Raw genomic sequence first — 25,957 nt, forward strand, 5'->3', positions numbered from 1 at the left:
GTTACCGGTGGCACCCTGGAATGATCCAGAGGTGAAGAAGTTGAGGGCAGTGGTGACTTTAACTGCGGCAGGGTAATGAGAGGCCACCAGGCCCAGCCTGGAGCAGCTCGGCATGAAGGAGGCTGCAGATGTCTGCGACCACCTGGTGACTCACTCTCAGCCTCCGTATGCACTGCTCCTCAGAGAGGTCCAGGAAGCTGAGCCTCGGTCTGTAGACCCTGTGGCGAGGGTAGTGCCTCCTGCGATGTCGCTCCCTCTGTGCTGTTGTGCAGGTGCCTGTGGCGCAGCACTGTGTTGTGGAGCTACAAGTGGCGGAAGTGCACGCCGTGCCTGGCGAGGATGGTGATGTTGCTCGTCCTCGGATGTACTGGTGAATGCAGCCATGGCGCCCCCCCCATCCTGATGGTGTCAGTTTGAGGGGGTCCGAAAAGTTGGTAAATACATGTAAACAGAACAATTCTGAGTGGAAACCAAGAATTTTCACTGTAAACACAACGATCTCCAAGCCAAAAGTTTGTCTGAGAGAACCAAGTGCCCTGCTGCAATAACTCACCTTTTATCCCCATCTGTCAAACAGGCGTTTAAATGTTCCCCATGGCGTGGTTCACACAACACGGGAGGTTGAAATCGCTTGCCTTCATAGCTAATTGTATTTTTGGATTTTTAAACTAGGTTAACCAGTTCAATTGCTGCTTTAAATATCGTCCCGGTGGCTTTAATTGCAGGCGGGACTTCCGGGTTCGGGAACGGCGCGCGCGCCCAGGTGGCTCTGGGTCGGCGCGTTCTTCAGCGTCTTGGAACCGGGATTTCTGCCCGCTCCTCGGAAAGCCGGTTTTCTTTGCACCCCCCCCCCCACTTCCCGCCCCCAACGCACCCAGACTTTTCTTTTAAAATTGAGCCCGTGGTCTCTGGTCCTGGAACTTGTTTCAATTACGTTCAGGGCTTAGGGAGGAAATTCCCAGATTCTTTTCCTGAATTGGTCTAGAGTTTGTCCTCTGTTTTTTTTGCCTCTCCCAGGAGGTCATACGGCCGCTGGTCGGCGGACGGGGGTGGGGGAAGGGTGGGGGTGAGGCGAGGGTTGGGGGGGCGTTGTCATGGCAATCAAGATGCTCAGGTGCACCATGGCGATATAGGAGGGGCTTGACGGACCAGCTGGTCTTTCCCTGTTTGCTATGTCCGTATGTATGTTCATGCCCCTCTCAGTGAGTGCTGCCAGGGTAAATTTCATCTCCCGCTACTTGCCAACAGTACTGGCAGGATGTGGCAGATTAAAATACCCTGATTAAGGAAAAAAAAATTCCCCTTCAGGCAACAGACTGATCAACAACTATTTGAAAAAGGACCTGGAGAATGGATATTTTCGAGGACTTAAATAAATGTTTCTTTTCCTTTCAGTGAGCTACCTTGGCAAGATAATGAATCGATTTATCATCACGAGTGAGAACTGCTCACCTCCGTTCTACCGTCAAGGACAGGGGTTCTGCGTCGGTGAGTGAAAAACTACATAAAGAAAGACTTGCATTTTATATAGCGCCTTTCATGGCCTCAGGATGTCCCAAAGTGCTTCGCAGCCACTGATGTACTTTTGAAGTGTAGTCACTGTTGTAATGTAGGAAACGCGGTAGCCAATTTGCGCACAGCAAGATCCCACAAACAGCAATGAGATAAATGGCCTGATAATCTGTTTTAGTGATGTTGCTTGAGGGATAAATATTGTCCAGGACACTGGGGAGCACTCCCCTGCTCTTCGTCGAAATAGTGCCATGGGATCTTTTACGTGGGGCCTCGGTCTAACGTCTCGTCCGAAAGACGGCACGTTTAAATGAACGGACGGGGAAATTGGGCAGGCTCCGCTATGGGCGTGCGATCGTGCCCCGCCTATTGCTCTGCCCACAGGTCCTTTTTGACCAAGCACTGAAAATCTGCCTCACCACCCGTTCGGGCGAAACTACTCAGTGCAATGGCTTTTTTGAGATAAAACGTTTTCACAAATCGTTTTCGCCTTTCTGCAAGGTTCCACGATCACTTCACAATAACTTTGCTGTTTTAAACTCCAGCAGTATCCCCGAACAAACCTGGTGGGTAGAGGGGGTCTCGTAACCTTAGCTGTTGCCATCCTACGCCTAAGCTCTCTGATCTTATGTAACTGGGACGTGTCCCTGTAGTGAGAGGGTATCGGAAAAACACAAATTTCTCAGTAGATTGGTTTGGAAACAATGGGGGAAATATTCGCTAAGGGTCCGTTTTGGGCGGCGGTAACGTGATGCACTACTACCCCGTTCCCGAAGGACCATGCGCGGGCAGGACGCAAGCTTGGACCCAAGGCAGCACTTACCTGCAATCAGCGTTCCTGTCCTGGCCTTGAATGTGGAATCAATGCAATTCGCACTTTCCACCACCAGAGGGAGCTCGATCTCTTAAAGGGAGGATGTTTCTTAGAAATCTCTTAAAGGTAGCTGGTACCTGTTATTTGCTAAAAATAACAGTCTACTGTCTGCATGGAGTCTGAACGGAGATCAGACATCGGGCACACGTAAAACACAGATGCAGGTCCCATCCCTATGTTTACACGCTGATGAGTTATGTTAAAACATTGAATAAAGGTTGTGCACTCCTAAATCCCATATCCTCCAATCTGCACACCAGACCTCACCAATCTGCCGATCTGAGTTGGTACCAGGCCTGCGAGAGTGCATGCACCAAGGTTCTCTGCTGATGCACTAGAGACCTTGGGTGCAAGAGGAGGACAGAGGAAAGACATCCTATATCCGCAGTGGGGGGGGGGGGTGGGGGCAAGAGGCCCTCCAGACAAATACTCAAAAGGCAGTGGGAGGCAGCGGGGGACGAAGTCAATGCCAGGCACACAGCATCATGAACATGGATGCAGTGCAGGAAGAAGTTCAATCCTTTGACATGAGTGGTCAAGGTGAGTGAGGTCAACTGTCAAGTGGCATCTCCTACCAACTGCACCACTAGCCGCACACTACACCCCCTCATCACCCACATACCAACAAACTCTTTCCATCAGTACTCAACTCTTCCAATCAGATGCTTCCTCCCGCCCTTACACATTACCACTGTTGCAAGCCGCCCACCCACAACTCACAGGCCACACACACTGGCAGCTATTCAACCATGACAGGCACATCACCCAGGCACACGTCCCGCCTTCTTGCATGAGAAGGTGGCGCATAGCAAGAGGCAGCAAGTGGCCGTGGCATTTAGCTCCTCGAGCCTGTTCCACCATTCAATGAGATCATGGTGAACCTGTGACCTAACTCCATATACCCGCCTTAGCCCCAGATCCCTTAATACCCTTGGTTCACAGAAATCTATCAATCTCAGATTTAATATTCACAAGTGAGCTAGCATCAACTGCTGTCTGTAGAAGAGCGTTCCAAACGTCTCCCACCCTTTGCATGTAGAAGCATTTCCTAACTTTACTCCTGCACGTCCTGGCTCTCTAAGTGTTAGGCTATGTCCCTGCGTCCTACTCTGGGAGACCTCCAAAAACAGTTACAAATGTCTCGGCAGCCAGAGGCAATAATCCAGCCACTAACCTGTAAATCCTGCATGGTCCCTTTAAATAGCCCTAGTGGGGGGTCCTCTCGGCACTCTAAGACACGTTCAGATGGTCGGGGTTAAGACTGTGCGTTAAGTTGAGTGTTAAATCCCAAAATGGTGTCTATCACTTTAAATCAGCGTTGTACACTGATTGAAGCCATTTTCTCCCCACTTTACATGATTCCAGTGTTCGTTATCTGCGCCTGCGCAAACTCCTATACCAAGATGGCGTCTGGCGCACGTCACGCAGGAAACGTGCGTGCGCATCCAAGATGCTGAAACAACGGGCGCTACACGTCCCAATTTAGCACCCAGTTAGTCATGGGGACGGGTTTCCCCCATTGTTCAGACTCCTGTCTGACCAATAAAAAAAAACAATTGCTTCACAATCTTTTTTCACAAGATGTCAAATTTCTATTGATGATTGGTGCACTGAGGAGAAGAGGCTGTAACATTGGGCAAAGATCTCAGGGAGACCATCAGTTGGCAGGTCAAGTGTAAAAAAGCCAAAAACAGAGTGAAGCTTTCCGCAATGTGCCCTGATCTCAGTCTCAGAAGAGCCTGCACATTGCACAGGTAGGGTTGCCAACTCTGGTTGGACTTATTCCTGGAGGTTTCATCAAACCTTCCGACTCCAACTGACCCGCCCCCACTCTCCGGCCATTGGTCACCTGACACACCCCAAAAGCGAACATAACCCTTGTTCCCAATTGGATGATTCTTGACTGTCAATCAAACACCCTTTTCTTTCCCTTTCTCCAATATTTTGAGAACTAATTAACAGAAGTGTTCGAAGAAAATGCAAAAGACACACCATTTTCTTTAATGGCCCTATGATCTTTCTCTCGGCTGGCTCACAGCAGTGTCCTGGAAATCAATCTTTAATTCCTTGGCGACTCCAGGCCAATCCTGGAGGGTTGGCAACCCTATGCACAGGTGTGAACGCTTTTATTCCCCCTTGGCCTCGGAGACCACCAATTGTGTCAAATCATGAGCAGACGTGGGCCGAGGACTCAGGCTCACCATCAACTGAGTCTGAGTCACTGCAGTTACATGGGCCCTGAATTTAACTCCCCCCCCCACCCCGCCCTTAGCGGAAACCGGACGGAGGGGGCAGTTAAAACAATCTCGGCAACTTACACCCTCCAATCCCGCTGCCGTCCCGCCCTTTCCTGATGTTAACCTGCCCTTTTGAGCAGGCGAGCGGGACGCCTGCAGGAAACGCAGCGGGATCCTTATTTAAATATGTAGATCGGGTCCCGATGTTGTCATTGGGATCTGCAATTTTGGTCGGAGGCCTGAGCTGGGGAGCAGTAACGGGCCTTTCCCCTCGGGCCAGACCTACCGGGGAGCTGGATCGTGGGCCAGAAGAGGTAAGTTTTAAAATGTTATCTTAGGTTTCCTTGTGGGCCAAGAGGAGCAGGAGTTATAAAAATATTCGAGATGGGGAAAAAAATCTGTTTGACTGACAGTCAAGAATCATCCAATCAGATAACGGAGAGTCAGTTCGCTTTCCAATTGGCCGTGGGAAGGTGGGGTACCGCGAGGATGGGCGTGTTGGGTGACCAGGGGGCGGGGCAGTCGGAGGCGGGGGGGTTATGTGATGATACCTCCAGGAATACGTCCAACCAGAGTTGGCAACCCTATTGCCCCATTGTAGATAGTTTATCAATTGACATTGATGCCAGTTCATAAACATAACATTACCGCCCCCCACCCCCCCAACCGCGCTCTAACCCCTAAGGGAAAAATATTCACTGGTTCCCGCTGTGCACCTTAATTCACCAAAAGTAAAAGGGACCTTTTCATCCTTGTTCTCTGCATTTCAGATTACACCCACTGTGACACGAGGAAAGCCCTTCAAATTAAAGGGTGTGCTTCAAATGCAGTATGTTACAGTGCACCTGCGAACATGCACTGTACCTGTAGTAAAAATTGCAATGTCGCTTTAGAAAGAGCTTCCCGTTTGTGGCCAAACTGCAAAGGTAAATAAGAATTCACGAATTATACCTCTCTGTGTCAATCTTAGAAAAAAAAGGATCACTGTGAAATATAGATTAACGGCGTAGTTTTTGAATTAAACCATATTGTTTTTGACCTTGCTTGATTATTGGGGGGTGATTTTGGTCTCTGAGCAGTAAAGCGGTGGGGGATGGGTGGGGTGAGAGTGGTGGCCGTCCGGAGGAATTGCTAGGAGACCCGTCCCAGTTTCTGGCGTGCCCCTTGTTAGCATAATTGAGGCGACTGCCTCATGTCAACTCGGTCCCCCGCCCCCCCGTAGGCTGCATGCGGATTAGGAGGTGGGAAATCGGGCACAGTCGCAAGTACTGAAGGGCCTCCCGCTGCACGTTAATAATCGTTTGAGGTCAAACGGCCATTGGAATGAAAAAAAACCCCTTTCTGCAAAAAAAGCTCCATGCTGCTTCACCCGAGTGCAGCTGAAGATCCCATTGGACGGCGTTTAAAAATGGCCGCCTCCGGACTCGCGCTGCCCGCAGTCGATGGGCATGGCGTCCGGGGGGAGGGGTTGGATCTCAGTGGCATCACGTGGCCCCCCCTCCCCCTCCCCCCCCCGTTCGCGTTTATTCACGAGGCTCCCGCCTGTTTCAGGCTTCAGCTCTGGTCGCCGGCCGGGGTCAAAGTTTGCCGGAAAACGACAAGCGGCTGTAAAAGTACTGGCGAGTGGGCGGAACGGCCGGCCCGCTACTGCCCCAGCGTTGGAGTGCAAACAGGGCGCTAAAGAGACAAATATCACCCCCATTGAGCCCACTCCCCATCCCGTTCTTCTTTAAGAGCAACTGACCACGCAGTCGCCGTGGATCGATATCTCTCTCAGTGAGCAGCACCAGGTCACCTTCAGCGAGACCTGCATCTTGCTACGTGTTTCAGTGCTGGTAACACGAGGTTGAAATCTTGATTGGCAAAAACAAAACTTCCATTGTTTTTTCTCTCCAAGAAACCCTCCGATCAGCAATCCACTTGCAAAAGGAACGGTATCGAGAAAGTATTTTCAAGTTCTTGATTTTTTTCTTTTACTTGCAGAGATTGACCAACAATTTATCAGCGATACCGTAATTTTGAACAATAATTGGTGTCTACCTGGATTCTACTTTAACAGAAGAAGGTTCTGCATCAGTGAGTCATAGCCATGGACAGTCGTTCTCTTGTACCAAAGTCCTTTGTACAATATTTTAACAGGGGCGTAAACCCATTGATCACCTCTGTTAGAATAGCGCAGAGAAAGGGTTGCCAACTGTGGTTGGGTGTATTCCTGGAGGTTTCATCTCATGACCTCCCGCCTCGAACCGCCCCCGTCCTCACGCTCCCGCCATTGGTTCACCCTCCGGTCGCACTGCCTTCTCACAGTCAATTGCGAAGCAAACAGACTCTTTGTTACCCAATTAGATTAATCTTGACTGTCAGTCGAACAGCCTTTTCCTCCCATCACCTATATTTTTGTAACTAATAAATGAAAATGTTCAAAGAAGATGAAAAAAACACATTTTTTTAATGCCCATATGAGTTTTCTCTCCCGGGTGTTTGCTCGCAGCAGTGTCCTGGAGATTAATCTTCAAATCCTGAAGACCCCAGGACAATTCTGGAGTGTTGGCAACCCTAGGCAGAGAGGAATCTGAAATGAACATGTTAAGTGTGAGTTTCCACCCCAGGAGGAAGGTACAGGGAGCCATTAGGCCAGCTAGTTTCAACATTAGCTCCCAGAAAGAAAGAAAGACTTGCATTTATATAGTGCCTTTCACGACCTCAGAACATCCCAAAGTGCTTCACAACCAATGAAGTACTTTTTGAAGTGTAGTCACTGTTGTAATGTAGGAAACGCGGAAGCCAATTTGCGCACAGCAAGGTCCCACAAACAGCAATGTGACAATGACCAGAAAATCTGTTTTTAGTGATGTTGATTAAGGAATAAATATTGGCCCAGGACACCGGGGAGAACTCTCCTGCTCTTTTTTTTAATTCATTCATGGGATGTGAGCGTCGCTGGCGAGGCCGGCATTTATTGCCCATCCCTAATTGCCCTTGAGAAGGTGGTGGTGAGCCGCCTTCTTGAACCGTTGCAGTCCGTGTGGTGAAGGTTCTCCCACAGTGCTGTTAGGAAGGGAGTTCCAGGATTTTGACCCAGCGACGATGAAGGAATGGCGATATATTTCCAAGTCGGGATGGTGTGTGACTTGGAGGGGAACGTGCAGGTAGTGGTGTTCCCATACGCCTGCTGCCCTTGTCCTTCTAGGTGGTAGAGGTCGTGGGTTTGGGAGCGGCTGTCAAAAAAGCCTTGGCGAGTTGCTGCAGTGCATCCTGTAGATGGTACACACTGCAGCCACTGTGCGCCGGTGGTGAAGGGAGTGAATGTTTAGGGTGGTGAATGGGGTGCCAATCAAGTGGGCTGCTTTGTCCTGGATGGTGTCGAGCTTCTTGAGTGTTGTTGGAGCTGCACTCATCCAGGCAAGTGGAGAGTATTCCATCACACTCCTGACTTGTGCCTTGTAGATGGTGGAAAGGCTTTGGGGAATCAGGAGGTGAGTCACTCGCCGCAGAATACCCAGCCTCTGACCTGCTCTTGTAGCCGCAGTATTTAAGCGATAGTGCCATGGGATCTTTTACGTCCACGTAAGAGGGCAGACGGGACCTCAGTTTATCATCTCATCCAAAAGACGGCACCTCCAATGGTGCAGCACTCCCTCAGTACTGCACTGAAGTGTCAGCCTGGATATTGTGCTCAAGTCTCTGGTGTGGCTCTTGAACCCATGACCTTCTGACTCAGAGATGAGAGAGCTACCCACTGAGCCAGGGCTGACACCATAGAGAAGCAGAGTGAAGCTCACTACATTCTCAGCAAAGCCCGCCCACCGTGCGAGTGTGAATTTCTCAAATTCCATCTGGGGTCTTTCAGTGAGGCCACCAATTGTGGCAAATTGTGGGCAGTTTTGTGCTGTGGATTCACACCCACCGGAGACTGATCTGCAACTCCCCAGACTAACCTAATGTAGCACTCTTTCAGCTAACAGAGAGAGAGGGAGGTGGGGAGCACTTCAATCCCATCACTGGGGGCTAGATTGAACCCATCTCACAGATGTGATAGCCACATGTGCTAAACCATCAAAAGAGTGCAAATAAGAAATAACAAGGGGCAGAAAACACTGGTGGAAGTAGTTTATAACAGTAGATATAGTGATGGACAGAGTATTATTCAAGAAGTAAGAGGAGCTTTTGACAAAGGTAATGCAATAATTATGGGGGACTTTAATCTTCATATAGACTGGGCAAATCAAATTGGCAAAAGTAGTTTGGAGGACGATTTCATGGAATGCATTCGAGACAGTTTCCTAGAACAATACATCGTGGAACCATGAAATGGGCTATCTTAGATCTTGTCTTGTGTAATGAGACAGGGTTAATTAGTAATCTCATAGTAAGGGATCCTCTGGGGAAGAGTGATCATGATATGATTGAATTTCACATTGAGTTCGAGCGTGACGTAGTTAAATCCAAAACTAGAGTCTTAAACTTAAACAAAGGCAATTACATAGGTATGAGGGGCGAGGTTAGAGTACAAGAGAAAGGGAGTCTTCCTGCAATTGTAGAGGGTTTTGGTGAGACCACACCTGGAGTACTGTGTACAGTTTTGGCCTCCTTACCTAAGGAAGGACACACTTGCCTTAGAGGTGGTGCAACAAAGTTTCACTAGATTGATTCCTGGGATGAGAAGGTTGTCCTATGAGGAGAGATTGAGTAGAATGGGCCTATACTTTCTGGAATTTAGAAGAATGCGAGGGGATCTCATTGAAACATGTAAGATTCTGAGCGGGCTTGACAGGGTAGATGCTGAGAGGCTGTTTCCCCTGGCTGGAGAGTCTAGAACCAGGGGGCATAGTCTCAGGATAAGGGGTCAGCCATTTGGAACTGAGATGAGGAGAAATTTCTTCACTCAGAGGGTTGTGAATCTTTGGAATTCTCTACTCCAGAGGGCTGTGGATGCTCAGTCGTTGAGTATATTCAAGACTGAGATTGATAGATTTTTGGACTCTAAGGGAATCAAGGGATATGGGGATCGGGCAGGAAAGTGGAGTTGAGGTTGAAGATCACCCACAATCTTATTGAATGGTGGAGCAGGCTCCCTACTCCTGCTCCTATTTCTTACGTTCTTATGCATCGCGCAATCCTCCCGTCACCATTTTTTAACACCTTGTCACCACAAAAAAAGCTGAAAAGAAAAACTACTGTTTGTGTTACACAGTGTTCCTGTACTTAGAATCATAGAATGTTACAGCGCAGAAGGAGGCCATTCGGCCCATCATGCCTGTGCCGGCTCTTTGAAAGAGGTACCCAATTAGTCCCACTCCCCTGCTCTTTCTCCCCATGGCCCTGCAATTTTCTCCCCTTCAAGTATTTATCCAATTCCCTCTTGAAAGTTACTACTGAATCTGTTTCCACCACCCTTTCAGGCAGTTCATTTTTCGCTGCATAAAAAAATTCTCCTCATCTCACCTCTGGCTCTTTTGCCAATTACCTTAAATCTGTGTCATCTGGTTGCCGACCCTTCTGCCAGTGGAAACAGTTCCTTCTTATTTACTCTATCAAAACCCTCCATGATTTTGAACGCCTCTATCAAATCTCCTCTTAACCTTCTCTGCTCTAAGGAGAGCAATCCAAGCTTCTCTAGTCTCTCCACATAACTGAATTCCCTCATCCCTGGTACCGTTCTAGTAAATCTCCTCTGGACCCTTTCCAAGGCCTTGACATCCTTCCTAAAGTTGCTGAGAGTAACAAAACATAATGAGCAACGGAGAGGAGAATCAAGGCAAAGGGCAGCAACGATGATGAGTTGGTGTCACTGAGGTTAGGTAGAGTTGAGCTGGTCATGTGGAGAAAGCCAGTTGCCTTAACCCCCTTGTGAAAAATTTATCAAGTGGAGCGTATTCCATCGCAATCCTGACTTGTGCCTTGTAGGTGGTGGAGATGCTTTGCGGAGTCAGGAGCGTAGCCACTCGTCGCAGAATACCCAGCCTCTGACCTGCCCTGGTAGTCATGGCTTTTGAGTGGCTGGTCTAGTTGAGTTACCTTAACCCCCTGTGGAAACTTAATTGATTGGGATCAATACAAGTTCATGATTATCAATCTGAACCACCCCCTCCACAAAACCCAGGCTAAAATAATCACTGGCGCTTGATGTGCACTTTAATTCACCAAAAGATAAAAGGAATCTTTGTAACCCTGGTTTAATTCATTTCAGATTTGACTTATGGCCGGCAAGAAGATATTAAGATTGGCTGGTGTGTTGTAAGTAGAAAATGTTTCATTGCACCCGGAAATCGATCCTGTACCTGTGCAAAAAGGTACAAATCAATTACAACTGAAGGCGTATTTTCGGGAAGGTGCTTAGGTAAGTGGGAAATTTATGCATTATATTTCTTTACAACTCTTGAAAATAATCATTCTCAAAAAATGTATCGTGATAGAGCACAGGTCCTGTGGAGCTCGCTCCAACCTCATTGTCAACCTGCCAGGTTCTCTAAGGCCAATCACCAGGGAGACCTGCTTTAAAACAGAACAGGACTTCCTGGCTATGGAAACCAGCACTATAGAAGCAGCTTTATGGAGCCTCACTGCGAGGCAAAATGTTAGAAAATGGATGGCCTGACGGTAGAGAAGTCCACAGATGTGACTATTGCTGCCAGGGTTAAGTAAATCATTGCCTCTTACTGATTGAACCATCTACTCTTAATGGCTTAGAGCCGTCATCCATTAAGGTGCATGCCAGAATTTGGTTCAAAATGCTTGAATCGCACTTCACCAGGAGTTATAGGAGACACATTGTGGGGGATGTTTAAAGGTGAGAGTAGATGGCAATGTTCCACATGGTACTATTTGTGATGTGGTTCATTTAGAAGTAGCGCTGACAATTCAGAGGAGAACATCCTGTGAGAATCAACGGCAAACCTATTGGGCTTTACATAGAATTTACAGCACAGAAACAGGCCATTCGGCGCACCTGGTCGATGCCAGTTGGTCTTGCTTGCATGGAGTCAATGACGTGTTGTATTTACTTCATCAAGATGGGGAATTCCAACCAATTTAGACCTGCATCAGGTCACAGAATTGAACTTCTCCTGGGTAGTCAGCAATGCCCACTTGCTGTCTGTCTGAACCTGTCATTGAGGAGCCAGAATTTCGTACAGTGAAGCTTTGGGAACACTGAAGCCATTGTTTTCGGTCCCTGCCGAAAGCTCTACACCCTGGCCATCAACTCCATCCTGGCTCCCTACTTAGGCTCAACCAGATTGCATACGATCTGTTCGACCCATAGTTAAGCTCCAAACCACATGAGGGTCAGTTTCACTTTGGGCGCATTGAATGGAAAGGAAAATCAGATGGCGTGTGTAACGGGCGGCCGATCCGCAACTGCCAGTCTACAGCTCGAGCCGAAAGTGTAAAATACCCCCAAGTTCTAACCATTCCCAAGACTGTTTACTTCCACCGCCACAACATTGCCTGCCTCTGCCCTCACCTTCCCCCTACTCTGCTGCAACCCTAATCTATGTTTTCATCACCACCATACCCAGTAGCTCAAATGCCATCCTTTTTGGCTTTCATACTCCACAAACTTCAAATTGACCAAAACTCCGCACTAATCCCGCTCATCCATCATCTCCAATCCTTGCTGACCCACGTTAGCTCATCGACCCCCAATGGATTGAATTCAACACCCTTGTCCTCTTTTTACAATCCCCCCATGGCTTTACCCCACTTACCTCTGCAACCTTCAGTACCCTTATGTCGCCTCCTGCATGAATCGTTCCTCTGGTTATGGCCTCCTGTGCATCTCCCCCACCTACCTCTGCCCCACCTTTAGTGGCAGAATCTTCAGTCGCCTAGGGCCCTACTATTAGAAACTCTGTCCCCAAACCCCTCCGCGTCTCGACCTCCCTCCCCAGGTTGAAAATCCTTCTCATAACCCATGTGTTCAACAACAATAACAACAACTTGCATTTATATAGCGCCTTTAACATAGTAAAATGTCTCAAGGCGCTTCACAGGAGCATTGTCAAACAAAATTTGACACAGAGCTATATAAGGAGATATTAGGACAGGTGATCAAAAGCTTGGTCAAAGAGGTAGGTTTTAAGGAGCGTCTTAAAGGAGGAGAGAGAGGTAGAGAGGTGGAGAGGTTTAGGGAGAGAATTCCAGAGCTTAGGGCCCAGGCAGCTGAAGGCACGGCCGCCAATGGTGGAACGATTAAAATTGGGGATGCGCAAGAAGCAAGAATTGGAGGAGCGCAGAGATCTCGGAGGGTTGTAGGGCTGTCGGAGGTTACAGAGGTAGGGAGGGGGCGAAGCCATGGAAGGATTTGAAAACAAGGATGAGAATTTTAAAACAAATTGAATGTTGACACCACTGTGTCAGCCAATGAGTTGGAGGCGGGGCAAGACTTAAGGTTGGACTTATAGCAAAGTCTATTTTATAGCAAAGTCTATTTATTCAGCAAACTGCAAACAGAGTGTATTTAAACAGAGTTTCTATGAACTACAGTAAGCAGAACACACAACCGAAACTGCAGCAAAGTCTACTGATAAAAGCAGGATTATTTCGCCAGTGAAATGCAGTGAGTGGAGGATAGTTGCATAATAAATGATGTGCATAAAATCAATCCCAGTCACCTACAGCAGTGCAGTCTCCAGGCGTGGTTGACAGGGAATTACCCAATCATCTCCATTCTAGCCGGGACTTGTGGTGCCACTATATTCAGCCATTTTAAAATCAAGGCGTTGCTGGACCGGGAACCAGTGTAGGTCAGCAAGCACAGGGTTGATGGGTGAACGGGACTTGGTGTTCAGCTAAGCTTTTAATCACCTCTCCTTATCCTCCCATCAAGGCTTCTCCCCTACTCACTTTCTCCTCTGTGAAGTGCTTTGGTGGTGTCATGGTATGTTACAGCACAGAAGGAGGCCATTCGGTCCATCATGCCTGTGCCGGCTCTTTGAAAAAGACTCTGTTAAAAGCACCATTTAAATGCACATGGTTGCTATTGTTACTGATGCTACACATGCCTCACCAATATATGGGAGGCCCCATTGTTCTGATGAAGGGATTGTGGCATCTTTAACCACCCTTGAAGCCCATCTTCTCGCAGATGGAATAATGGGCTCCGGCCCTCCCTGAGGAAGCCGCTCGCCTACGAGTTAGTTTGACCTCGCAGGGTTCAGGAAACAATTACAAATCACCTATTGCATCAGGTTAAATAAAGGGGATGGTGTCAAAAAAATCATTAACATAAAGACGGACAGTCAGCATTTGAGAGATTCTCATTAATGAGCTGAGTGGGTGAACAGCTATGCGATCTGATCATCTGCCATCATGTCAATAACCCACTGGAATTTTAGCCATGAATATTAAGCAGCATTGAGATGGCACTTAGATTTGCTTAACCTATGAAAGGATAAGGATTAGGTCAATCTACATTACTGCATGAACCAAACATTATTCCTGGCGCAAACAACTCCTCCAGACCCATCTTTTGTTTCTTTACTTGTCCCATTACCACCCTCCTTGCCTTGCACCATCATCCGTTTTGTCATTCAATCACTCGTGCCCTCCACCTTATCACAGACCTTCCCTTTTGTTCTTTCCTCCCCTCCCCTCCCCTTCCTTCCCCCTCCCCCCATTTTCCTGGCTCCGTACTTGCTTAAAGTTAAATCTTCTTCCAGTTCTGAAACATTAACGCTGTTTCTTTCTCCACAGATGCTGCCTGACTTGCTGAGTATTTCCAGCATTTTCTGTTTTTATTTCAGATTTCCAGCATCCGCAGTATTTTGCTTTTGATTATTCCTGGCGCTGTGTTTTCCTTATTGGAACAATGTTGGACCAGAAAGGGGCTTTATTTGTCTGTTTATTAATATGACTGGCATTATGGCAGACCTAAATTAATATGCATTTTTTGATTTCAGATATTGATGAGTGTCTTAAACATCCATGTAGTCCTCAGGAAGTCTGCACAAATACATTTGGAAACTACACCTGTTCCACCAGCACCTGCATTGGTAAAAAAAAGTCCATAGCTTCCATTATTGCATTAGAACAAAATAGCGTATAAAATTTAGGATGGAAATTACTCTTGGTGATATTCAGTCAGATTGAACCTGCTTAACCTCTGTGCCCTTTTCTACGATAAAGATGCTTTATAAATGCAGATTGTTTTTGAGCTGAGCTAAGCTTTGAACCCCGTATCTTATCCATCACCCAGACCGAAAAACAGGTGAAGGCAAGTTGAATTTCTCCCCTGATGTTCTGGACAATGCAAATCGCATTTTATCCACAGATTTTCTGCCGGAACCAAGGACAAAGGGAGAATTTTCCACCCCTGCAACATCACCCGCCCCTGCCCTTACCTTGTTTCATGCCTTCCTCACCTCCAGGCTCAACTCCTTGAAAACTCCCCTTGTGGTCCTCGTATCTGAACTCCAATTCATCCCAAACTCTCTCTGATTGTTTACAAAGGCTCCCTGCAGTCTTACTGACACATACGTTTCTCTCTCCAAACATCCTGGACAATAAGCAAAGACCATCATGCATTCTGATTTTGGTCAAGCTGGCAGTTCTGTGTTCTTTTACCAAGTAATCGAGGGTTTCAAAGCCATTATTTTAGTCCTCTTTAAAACGAGGTCAAAAGTCTATACTGAAAAGTCCAAAATCCTTCCGGGTGCCCCTCAGTGCCAAAGAAGGCAGCTTTCATTTACGTCATGTCATCCAGAACCCTCCATTTTACAAGATAAGGCAGCGTTTAGCTTTTTCCTTCTTTGGATTGCAGGTGAAAATGCAGCCCTTTAAATGGCTGCTGCAGCTCTTTTACCTTCAGCCGTGGCTCAGTGAGTAGCACTCCTACCTCTGAGTTTATGAAGGTCATAGGTTCAAGCCCCACTCCAGCCACTTGAGCGCATAATCTAGGCTGATAGTCCACGTGTTTTTAGATGAGATGTTAAACTGAGGTGCTGTCAGCCTGTTCAGAAGTACGTAAAAGATCCCATGGCACTATTTGAGGAAGATTGGGGAAGTTCTTCTGGTGCCCTGGCCAGCATTTGTCCCTCAATCAACATCACCAAATATGGATTAATTGGTCATTTATCTCATTGCCGTTTGTGGGACCTTTCTCTGTGGAAATTGGTTGCTGTATTTGACAGTTCTGAGGATATGAAGGGCGATATATAAAAGCATCCCTTTCTTTCTTTCATGTAATTCCTGGCAGCTGTGTGATGGTTAGACAGCCCACTGTGTGTGTGAGGGGATCACTCAGATTAGACCATTAATGCTAATATCGAACATGGGGCAGAACTGGCCGTGCAACAAAAAGTCAGTGAGAATTCTCACATCGTGCCCCAGCAGGAATTTATGCCCTCATGGGGCTAATAATTCTTGCATTACCTTTGCACGTGTGTAGTGGTTATGTTACCGGACTAGTAATCGAAAGGCCTTGACTAATAATCCAGAGAACGTGAGTTTCAGATCCCACCATGTCAGTTTGAGAATTTGAATTCAGTTTAAAAAATCTGGAAATGAGAAGCTGGTGTCAGTAAAAGTGACTATAAACCTGTCGGATTGTCGTAAAAACCCAACCGGTTCACTAATGTCCTTTAGGGAAGGAAACCTGCCGTCCTTACCCGGTCTGGCCTACATGTGACTCCAGTCCCGCACCAAAGCAGTTGACTCTTAACTGCCCTCTTAAGTGGCCTAGCAAGCCACTCAGTTGTATCCATTCTGGCTCACTACGACCTAGCAGGGCAACTACGGATGGGCAATAAATGCCGGCCTTACCAGCGACGCCCACATCCTGAGAATGAATAAAAAAAGAAACGTGTACATGGTTCTCGTTTGCTTTTATTATTTTTGAATTCCATGTTTAAATGTCTTCACAGATCAGAACCAATTCAATACGAAACATTGCAGCTTCATTCACTGGGAGCAGCAGACGCAGGTATTTTACCACCTCGCACCCCCCGGGGACGTATTCCAGATAAAGTAGCTGTACCAAAAGCTGCGTGTGACACACCTTAATAAAGCTTTGTACCCATCGAGAGAAGTGATATGAGTGTTGGGGAATTGAGCATTTCCCCATTTTCCCATTGCCAGCATCAAGTACTCTGGGGGTGAACTTGGTATTTGCTAGTTGTGTGGAACGGTCTCTTAGGAAATTGGCAGCCATTATGGAAAATAAATTCGAGCACGGAGCAATACAGGCTGCCAGTTCGCGAAGAGCCCGTTTTGTGCTCGTCCACAGCACTGTTGACGATTGGCCAATGAGCCTCGGTCATTCGTACCGATCTCAAGAGATTGACCCGTTCCTGGGGGCTGGACTCTTCCCACTCGTTTGGAGATAACCCTAGCAAGCCAACGTTTAACGGGGAAGGTGGCCCTAGCTGGACAAGCAACGGGAAGCTAACTAGCACTTTGTACTGTAACCTGCATGGTTTTAGCTGGTTAAAGTTAAGTGCTACCGTGCATACACTTGAGGTGTCCCTTTACCTCAGCTCTGCCAACCTGCACTTATACTCTCTGGACTTAGATAAGTGATTTGTGTCCCTAAGAGGAGAGAGTGTGCACTCCAAACCAGGCCTGTACGCATTTCCCAGTAGCTTGGATTGGAGACTGTTAAGCATAAAGGGTTTCTGTGCCTGTCAGACAACTGAGAGACCAATAAAAAACCCAGTGAGCTCTGAGTCAGGTTGCCACTTAGTGCCAAGTCTCTTGTACTGCAGGCTTAGAAACTCTTTACTCATAAAACCCTTACAACCCACAGATTGAGCACACGTTCACCCCTTTACTTTGTGCTGGATTCAAACCCAGGCCCCAGAGACGACAGACCAGTTCCTAACCCATTGCACCACCCTGTGCCATTTTGTACTTCTCGCTAAGATTGAATCAGGATCATTCTTTTCTGTCCTCGATAGAGTGTTTACAAAGAGGAATGAAAAGAAATGTTACTTACGTAATATGAAGACTGGAGATTGATGTTAAATAAACCAGTTGGGGACATTCTTGACCTGATAACAAGGTGCTGCCATTAACAAGGTGTCACCAGGTGAAGGTACAGGATCTACAAATATACAAATTATGCTTTAGGTGCTTTGTATCCCAATACATTGAGTCTGCTCCTGATTTTGCGAGCTCCCCCCCTCCTCTCCCTGCCTGGCCCAAGTGTATTTCATGAACGCACCAGAGTGGGAAATCTCCTCTCATATATTCAGTGTATAGTTGTGTGTGTATATAGCTGCGATTCTGTACACATGTGTATATGTGTGTGATCTATGGATCTGTGTGTCAGCGCAATTTATATGTGTGTGTTGTATATATACACATGTGTACATGAGCCTGTGCACATACCTGTAAAGTATATGACACGTTTATCAGTGTGTGTATATTCTCTATTTATATAAGCACATGCACTATCTTTAAAATATGTATCTATAGGTGAGTATGTACTATCTATATCTGAATATATGTTATCGATGCATCTGTTCGTATATCTGTCTCTATGTTTTATCTGTATGTCTGTGTACATTTGACCTGTATATTTGTGGCAGCTCCATATAGAGTTTTACATGCTCTATATCTATCTATCTATCTGTAAGTACATGCAATTTATGTATCTGTGTATATGTGTGGCGTGTGTACCTGGCTTGACCCGCCCAATGCCGGCCAGCTGCCTCTTTGTGCCCGTTTCGGGTGGGCAGGATCCAAATGAGGCCCGGAGTTAAAATAGCCCGGGCCTCAAACTGATGATATCGGGCGGGTTTGATCCTCGCCCTGACCCCCTCGTCTGCCCAAATCCCGCTCCCAATTAAAATCCACCCTATGTATCAGTGTGTATATATGTAATCAGGTTGCACATGCATCACCTCTTTGTGTGTGTACACGTGATCTATGTATCCATGTATGTACATGTGTAATTGAATCTGTGTGCACATGTGTGATCTATGTATCTGTGTGTACATGTGTGATCTATGTAACCATGTGTGTACATGCATGATCAATGTATCCATGTGTGTACATGTGTGATCTATGTATCTGTGTGTATGTGTGTGATCTATGTTTATGTGTGATCTATGTATACCTGTGCTGACCCCTAAAGATTTTGTGAGTTGGATGATTTCAAGTGAACTGAAGTAAATTCTCTGCTTCTGAAAATCTTCACACCTTATTTTCTTTCTTCTCATAGTCACCCTGGTACACATTCCACCAATATTGTTCTGTGATTAATTCAATTGTTGCCCTGGTGAATCAACAGTGCCAGAATCATAAAAGTGAACTTATTTCACAGGTTAGTAGCAGCATGTTATTCTTTGTACTGTTTTGCACAGGGTGAAATCAGTAATTCAGTTCTGGGAGGTTAAAGTGAAAACAATGGCAGCTACGTTAAACTGTCCACTGTCTCCATCACACATTCCGATTGCCATTTAGTTTCTAGTATTTGAGTTCTACAGAATTTCTTGTATTCTACAGAACAATGCCTCACATACACGTAAAGGAGGGACGTCACATTTTCGGGATTTTATGCTAGATATTTTCTTGTGTTCAGCATCACTAGTCACTCCCGTAAGTGGACCTTGTGTCCCCTATGACCCTGTGTGTATCGTTTCCTGCCCACAATTTAGGTAAATAATAGCAAGACTCAGGTATCATAACAGAGAACCCTTACTCTATGCACTGGCTGTTTGATTGTATCATGTACCCCCTCTTGACAGGTGGTAGCACTCTCGCCTCTGAGTCAGAAGATTGTGGATTCAAGCCCCACTCCAGGGACTTGAGCACAAAATCTAGGCTGACATTCCAGTGCAGTACTAAGGGAGTGCTGCACTGTTGGAGGTGCCGTCTTTCAGATGAAATATTAAACCGAGGCCCCGTCTGCCCTCTCAGGTGGACTTAAAAAGATCCCATGACGCTATTCAAAGAAGAGCAGGGGAGTTCTCCCGGTGTCCTGGCCAATATTCATCCCTCAACCAACATCACTAAATCAGAATGACTGGTCATTGCTGTTTGTGGGATCTTGCTGTGCGTAAATTGGCTGCTGCATTTCCCTACATTACGACAGTGACTACACTTCAAAAGTATTTCATTGGTTCCTTTGAGACATCCTAAACGCAAGTTCGTTCGTTGTTTCTTCCTTTCGTAAAATATATACTTTTGCCAGGAGCACGATTAGGCTCTAAACCAAGGAACTGTTTTATTTGGATGAAACAGGTTAATGATCGGTATATGGTATAAAACGCCGAATCATACTCTCCCCTACCCTCCGACATACATAAAATACTAAAAATGCCACTCACTTCCTCTCTAAACATACGCCCCAATTATAATTCGAGGTGGGGGGGGAGTCAGAGGTGGGGGTCGAGGCCAGCGGAGATCTGCCCCCTCCCCGGAGTATGAGACTAGGGAGATTTTAACTCCCAGATGTCACATGAATGCCCCTGCTCTGACTCCCACCAGAAGCCAATGGGGATGACGTCAACCCCAGCAGGGGGCTTGGGATTGGTGGGGGGGTTGGGTTTTGGGAGAGTGGGGGCCAGGCCGTCACTCGGGACCCACGGGATGGTTCCTGGTAAGATAAGTGAGGAAGAGGAGGGGGATTCATAAAGTTCGTGATTGGGGGGTGGGGGGAATGGAGGCCCAAGGCTTCCTTGTGGTAATGACCAAATAATCCGTTTTAGTGATATAAAACACCCCAAGGCGCTTCCCAGGAGCGTAATCAGCCATAAAATTGACACTGAGCCAACGAACAGGTGACCAAACACTTGGTGAGAGAGGTAGGTTTTAAGCAGCGTCTTAAAGGAGGAGAGAGAGGTGGAGAGGCAGAAAGGTTTGGGGAGGGAATTCCAGAGCTTAGCGCCTAGACAGCTGAAGGCGCGGCTGCCAATGGTGGGGCGAAGGGAGTCAGGGATGCACAAGCGGCCAGAATTGGAGGAACACAGAGATCTCAGAGGGCTGGAGGAGGTTACAGAGATAGGGAGGGGCAAGGCCATGGAGGGATTTAAATACAATCATGAGAAATTTAAATTCGAGGCTTTGGAGCACCAGAAGCCAATGTAGGTCAGCAAGCAGAGGGGTGATGGGTGAACGGGACTTGGTGCGAGTTAGGATACAGGCCGTAGAGTTTTGGATGAGCTCAAGTTTACAGATGGTGGAAAATGGGAAGCCAACCAGGAGAGCATTGGAATTCTCAAGCCTAGAGGTAACAAAGGCATGGATGAGGGTTTCAGCAGCAGATGGGCTGAGGGATGGGTGGAGACGGGCGATGTTACGGAGGTGGAAGTAGGCGGTCTTGGTGATGGAGAGGATATGGGGCCGGAAGCTCAGCTCAGGGTCAAATAGGACACCGAGGTTGCCCGAGACAGTGGCCATGGAGGTTGAAGGAAACGGTGGCTGGGGAACAGAGTTTGTGGCGGGAATATCTTTAAAATAAAAAGTTTTTAAAAAATGCCCCAGTTTTCACTGGGATCGAAGTGAAATGGTTTGTCATCCACAGAAAATCCTTTCAATTACAAATGATCTTCTCGGGAACGATTCCCTGTGGGACAACATGGAAAAAGAAGAGCGATTGTATTTGGCTTCCGTATTCCTGCAGTCCGTGGAAAATGCTGCGATTGTTGCCGGTCAGGATTTACCGGATCGGGGAAAGAGAATTGAATCAATAGAAAATATCGGTAAATTCAGCAGATATATTTTATTTGATATACTTTCTTGAGGCAGCTTTGTGCGTGGAATAACATTTACTGACTTTCCACATAGTGTCCATAATGTAGAATTTGTACGAAAATATTCTTCGATATTTCTTCAATTCCTGCGATACAATTGATGGACAATTTCTTATTGAGAAAACCACATTTGGTTTTCTGAAATCAAAATGTCGCAAGACATGAGTGAGGGGGTAATGTTCAGCTTCACTGTCTGGGCGGTAATCTGGCGTTGTAGAAACCTGCCCGATTCTCATCCCAACGATTCCAGGCGCATAATCCAAGCTGGCATTCCCAGTGCAGTACTGAGGGAGTGCTGCACTGTCGGAGGTGCTGTCTCTCAGATTGGAACATAGGAACAGGAGTAGGCCATTCAGCCTCTCGAGCCTGTTCCTTCATTCAATGAAATCATGGCTGATAGATGAGACGTTAAACCAAGGTCCCGTTTGCCCTCTCGGATGTAAAAGATCCCAAGGCACAGATTCGAAGAAGAGCAGGGGAGTTCTCCCTGGTGTTCTGGAGCCAATATTTGTCCTTCAACCAATATCACGAAAAAACAGATTACCTGGTACATTATCACAATGCTGTTTGTGGGACCCTGTTTCCTACATTACAGCAGTGACTACACTTCAAAAAAGTACTTCATTGGCTGCAAAGCGCTTTGGGACATCCTGAGGTTGTGAAAGGCGCTATAGAAATGCAAGACTTTCTTTTAAAATTATCCCCGAGAACTTGCTCAATGCAGAAGTTGGATCTTCTGTAGCTAGCTGTGAATAAATCTCACTCCTATTGCAGAGTATTACTTTCTTTCACTTTTTAGAGCTGGAAATACGAACCTTTCGAGGGAAAAGCACTTCAGCAGCTGATAGAATCAGACTACAGGCAAAGGGCAACTTCATGGATATTTATCGAAGTACGGTCACCGGAAGAAAAACAGCTGGTAATTGTAATGCTTTTTATTTTCTTCTGTTAATTTTCCTCTGGTTCAGTTTGCTCTCAGCAAACACATCTACTTCCTTGTTTTCATTACTAAGTAAAAATGCAGAATATTTCAGGTTATTCAGCCATGGGAGTGTTGTGGGGAGGGACTTTGGAGGCCGCTACGGAGCGGGTCTGTGGCCATGGCGAATTGCTAACGCCCACCAACTCTTCTGCACTCTGTGGGACTCTCGCTCGCATGGCGTGTCCATTTCCCACAATGCAGAGTGGCACTGAAAAGGCCCTATCTGTTATGTATGCTGCTCGGTGCTGTGGGACATTTTTCGCACACAGACGCAGGGATCTCAGCAGCTGGGGGATGTGCACGCACGAGAAAAACTTGGGGGCATGGCAGCGTGGGAAGATAGAGATGCTGTTGCTCTTATCTGGAGGTGGGGAGCATGAGGAGCTTTGGCTGCTGGTCATGTTGATACACTGAAAAGTGGTCAGTTACTGCGTTTTTAAAAATTCATTTTTGGGATATGGGCATCGCCGGCAAGGCCGGCATTTATTGCCCATCCCTAGTTGCCCCTTGAGAAGGTGGTGATGGGCCTTCTTCTTGAACCGCTGCAGTCCGTGTGGTGAAGGTGCTCCCATTGTGCTGTTAGGCCAGGAGTTCCAGGATTTTGACCAACGTTGATGAAGGAATGGCTGGCCGATATATGTCCAAGTCAGGATGATGTGACTTGGAGGGGAACTTGGAGGTGGTGGTGTTCCCATGCACCTGCTGCTCTTGTCCTTCTAGGTGGTGGAGGTTGCGGGTTTGGGAGGAAATGTTGTCTATCTTAAGATGTATGGAGCTGAAGAAATATTTATAATCGCTTCCATGCTGTACTTAGAAACATTTCCCATAGGACATTGATTTATCTACATTTTCCTAAATAAAATCCTATCCATGACCAATTACAGTAGAATCACACTAAGAACCCTAGTTGGACTTTGTAAGGGTAGGCTCGTTGGACCAATGATCTGCTGCTGCCCAAAACATTACTATGAATTTCTAAAAAGTACATAGGAGGGAAGCCAATGATGAAGGTGAGTTTAAACATTGCCCACTATTAAATTGAGCACTCAGTACTAATAATGGGCCGCATTGCTGAAGCTGTAAGATGCTCTGGTCAGGCTGGACCTTGAGGACTGCATTCAGTTCTGGTCACGTAGGGAAATGGCCAAACCCTGGAAGTGGTGCAGAGAAGAACCATGAAGTTGATCCCAACTGTCAGAAGATTGAGTTACTGGGACTCTTTAGGAGGTAAATGAGATGGGTCTTTATAGAGGCATGTAGGATACAAGGTGGAATAGAAAAGGTTAATATAGTGCATTATTTCAAGCCAAACCACAACTGAAGGCCAAGTGGAAATTAGTACAAACTGGTAACAGGCAGGTTCAGGACTGATATGAGGAAGATTTTCTCCACACACAGAGTAATCACTACCCGGACTATAAGACCATAAGACCATAAGAGATAGGAACAGGAGTAGGCCATTCGGCCCCTCGAGCCTCCCATTTAATGAGGTCATAGCTGATCTGATTTTTACCTCAACTCCACTTTCCCACCCTTTCCCCATATCCTTTGACTCCCTTGCTGATCAAAAATTTGTCTAACTTAGCCTTGAATGTACTCAATAACTCAGCCTCCACTGCTTTTTGGGGTAAAGAATTCCAAAGATTCACGACCCTCTGGGAGAAGAAATTCCTCCTCATTTCCGTTTAGGCGACCCCTTATTCTGAGACTATGCCCCCTAGTTTTAGATTTCCCCATAAGATCTCCTCTCATTCTTCTAAACTTCAATGAGTATAGACCCAACTTGTTCAATCTTTCCCCAACAGACAACCCTTCCATACCCGGAATCAACCTAGTGAACCTTCTCTGAATTACCTCCAATACAAGTATGACCTTCCTTAAATAAGGGCACCAGAACTGTACGCAGTACTCCAGGTGTGGTCTCATCAGCACCCTGTACAGTTGTAGCATGACTTCCCTGCTTTTATACTCCATCCCCCTAGCAATAAAGGCCAATATTCTGTTTGCCTTTCGGATTACCTGCTGCACCTGTATGTTGACTTTTTGTGTTTCATGTACGAGGACAGATCCCTCTGTACCGCAGCATTTTGTAGTATTTCTCCATTCAAATAATATTTTGCTTTTTTATTTTTCCTCCCAAAGTGGATGATTTTTCCACATTATATTCCATCTGCCAAATTTTTGCCCATTCGCTTAACCTGTCACTATCCCTTTGCAGACACTTTGTGTCCTCATCGCAACTTGCTTTTCCACCTATCTTTGTATCATCAGCAAATTTGGCCACAAGACACTCTATTCCTTCATCCAAGTTATTGATATATTGTAAATAGTTGAGGCCCCAGCACTGATCCCTGTGGCACCCCACTAGTTACAGATTGCCATTTCGAAATTGACCCTTTCATCCTGACTCTTTGTTTTCTGTTAGTTAGCCAATCCTCTATCCATGCCAGTATATCACCCCCAACACCATGAGCTCTTATCTTGTGCAGTAATCCTTTATGTGGCACCTTATCGAATGCCTTTTGGAAATCCAAATATACTGCATCCATTGGTTCCCCTTTATCCACCCTGCCCGTTACTTCCTCAAAGAACTCTAATAAATTTGTCAGACATGATTTCCCCTTCATAAAACCATGTTGACTCTCCTTGATTGTATTATGAGTCTCCAAATGTCTTGATTCTAGCATTTTCCCAATGATAGATGTTAGGCTAACTGGTCTATAGTTAACTGCTTTCTGTCTTACTCCCTTCTTGAATAGGGGTGTTACGTTTGCGGTTTTCCAATCCGCTGGAACCTTTCCAGAATCTAGTGAATTCTGGAAGATTACAACCATTGCATCCTCGGATGCAAGCCATCGTCTGGTTTGAGTAGTGGATACAAAAACTTGGCATTGTTCAACGGGGAGTTTCATACTTTGATGGGGCACCTGTATGTTTCTACATAAAGATGAGCTTAATGGGCGGAATAGTTTCTTCAACTGGACTGATCTTTATGAACCCCTCACTTGCTTTAGTGGAAAAGGTGATGTGAGCAATGTGTCCTGTGATTTGGAGCTCCCTCTTATTTCCAGTTACAGGATCTGATTTCTCTTGTGTTGTTTAGCCTGGGGTAAATTCCCATCCGTCAGCTCAGCAGCGAAGATGAGGCTGAATGCATTCATCCCACTATTGTTGTCAGTTCGAACCTAGCCCTGGCCACGTCAGTCATTTGTATCCCTTTCTGTGACAAGTCACCCTTGACATTGTCTATCCAGCACTTCCTCAGCCTTTTGTTCCATGTCCCTCTGTGTGCAGGGTCATGAAAGGTATTCTAGCTGCTTCCATTCTTGGAACGTTCCCCAAACCATTGCAATCATCTCTCTTGGATCTTCTTTATAAACCTTGTTTTTTGTCCAAGCTATGATCTTATTGTCAGCTGCGGCTCAGTGGGCAGCAGTCTCGCCTCTGAGTCAGAAGGTTGTAGGTTCAAGTCCCAAACTCCTGAGACTTGAGCACAAAACCTAGGCTGACACTCCCTGTGCAGTACTGAGGGAGTTGCTGCATTGTCGGATCGGTGCCCTCTCAGGTGGATGTAAAAGATCCCATGGCACTATTTCGCAGAAGAGCAGGGGAGTTCTCCCTGGTGTCCTGGCCAATATTTATCCCTCAACCAACA

The 25,957-nt window shown here is 46.5% G+C and overlaps 1 protein-coding gene across 1 annotated transcript in view; it reads left to right on the top strand.

The window, feature by feature from the left end:
- The window catches only part of LOC137304243 (adhesion G protein-coupled receptor E3-like), a 49,573-nt gene that overhangs the window by 5,852 nt on the left and 17,764 nt on the right, over nt 1–25,957 (top strand). The window contains exons 2-9 of the mRNA XM_067972798.1: nt 1,396–1,488; nt 6,607–6,699; nt 10,814–10,963; nt 14,526–14,618; nt 16,488–16,546; nt 18,788–18,889; nt 21,092–21,269; nt 22,120–22,239. Of these exons, the coding sequence (XP_067828899.1) occupies nt 1,396–1,488; nt 6,607–6,699; nt 10,814–10,963; nt 14,526–14,618; nt 16,488–16,546; nt 18,788–18,889; nt 21,092–21,269; nt 22,120–22,239 (888 nt within the window). The remainder of the gene's footprint in view (nt 1–1,395; nt 1,489–6,606; nt 6,700–10,813; nt 10,964–14,525; nt 14,619–16,487; nt 16,547–18,787; nt 18,890–21,091; nt 21,270–22,119; nt 22,240–25,957) is intronic.

This window comes from Heptranchias perlo, chromosome 37, assembly GCF_035084215.1.
Source record: "Heptranchias perlo isolate sHepPer1 chromosome 37, sHepPer1.hap1, whole genome shotgun sequence".
Lineage (NCBI taxonomy): Eukaryota > Metazoa > Chordata > Chondrichthyes > Hexanchiformes > Hexanchidae > Heptranchias > Heptranchias perlo.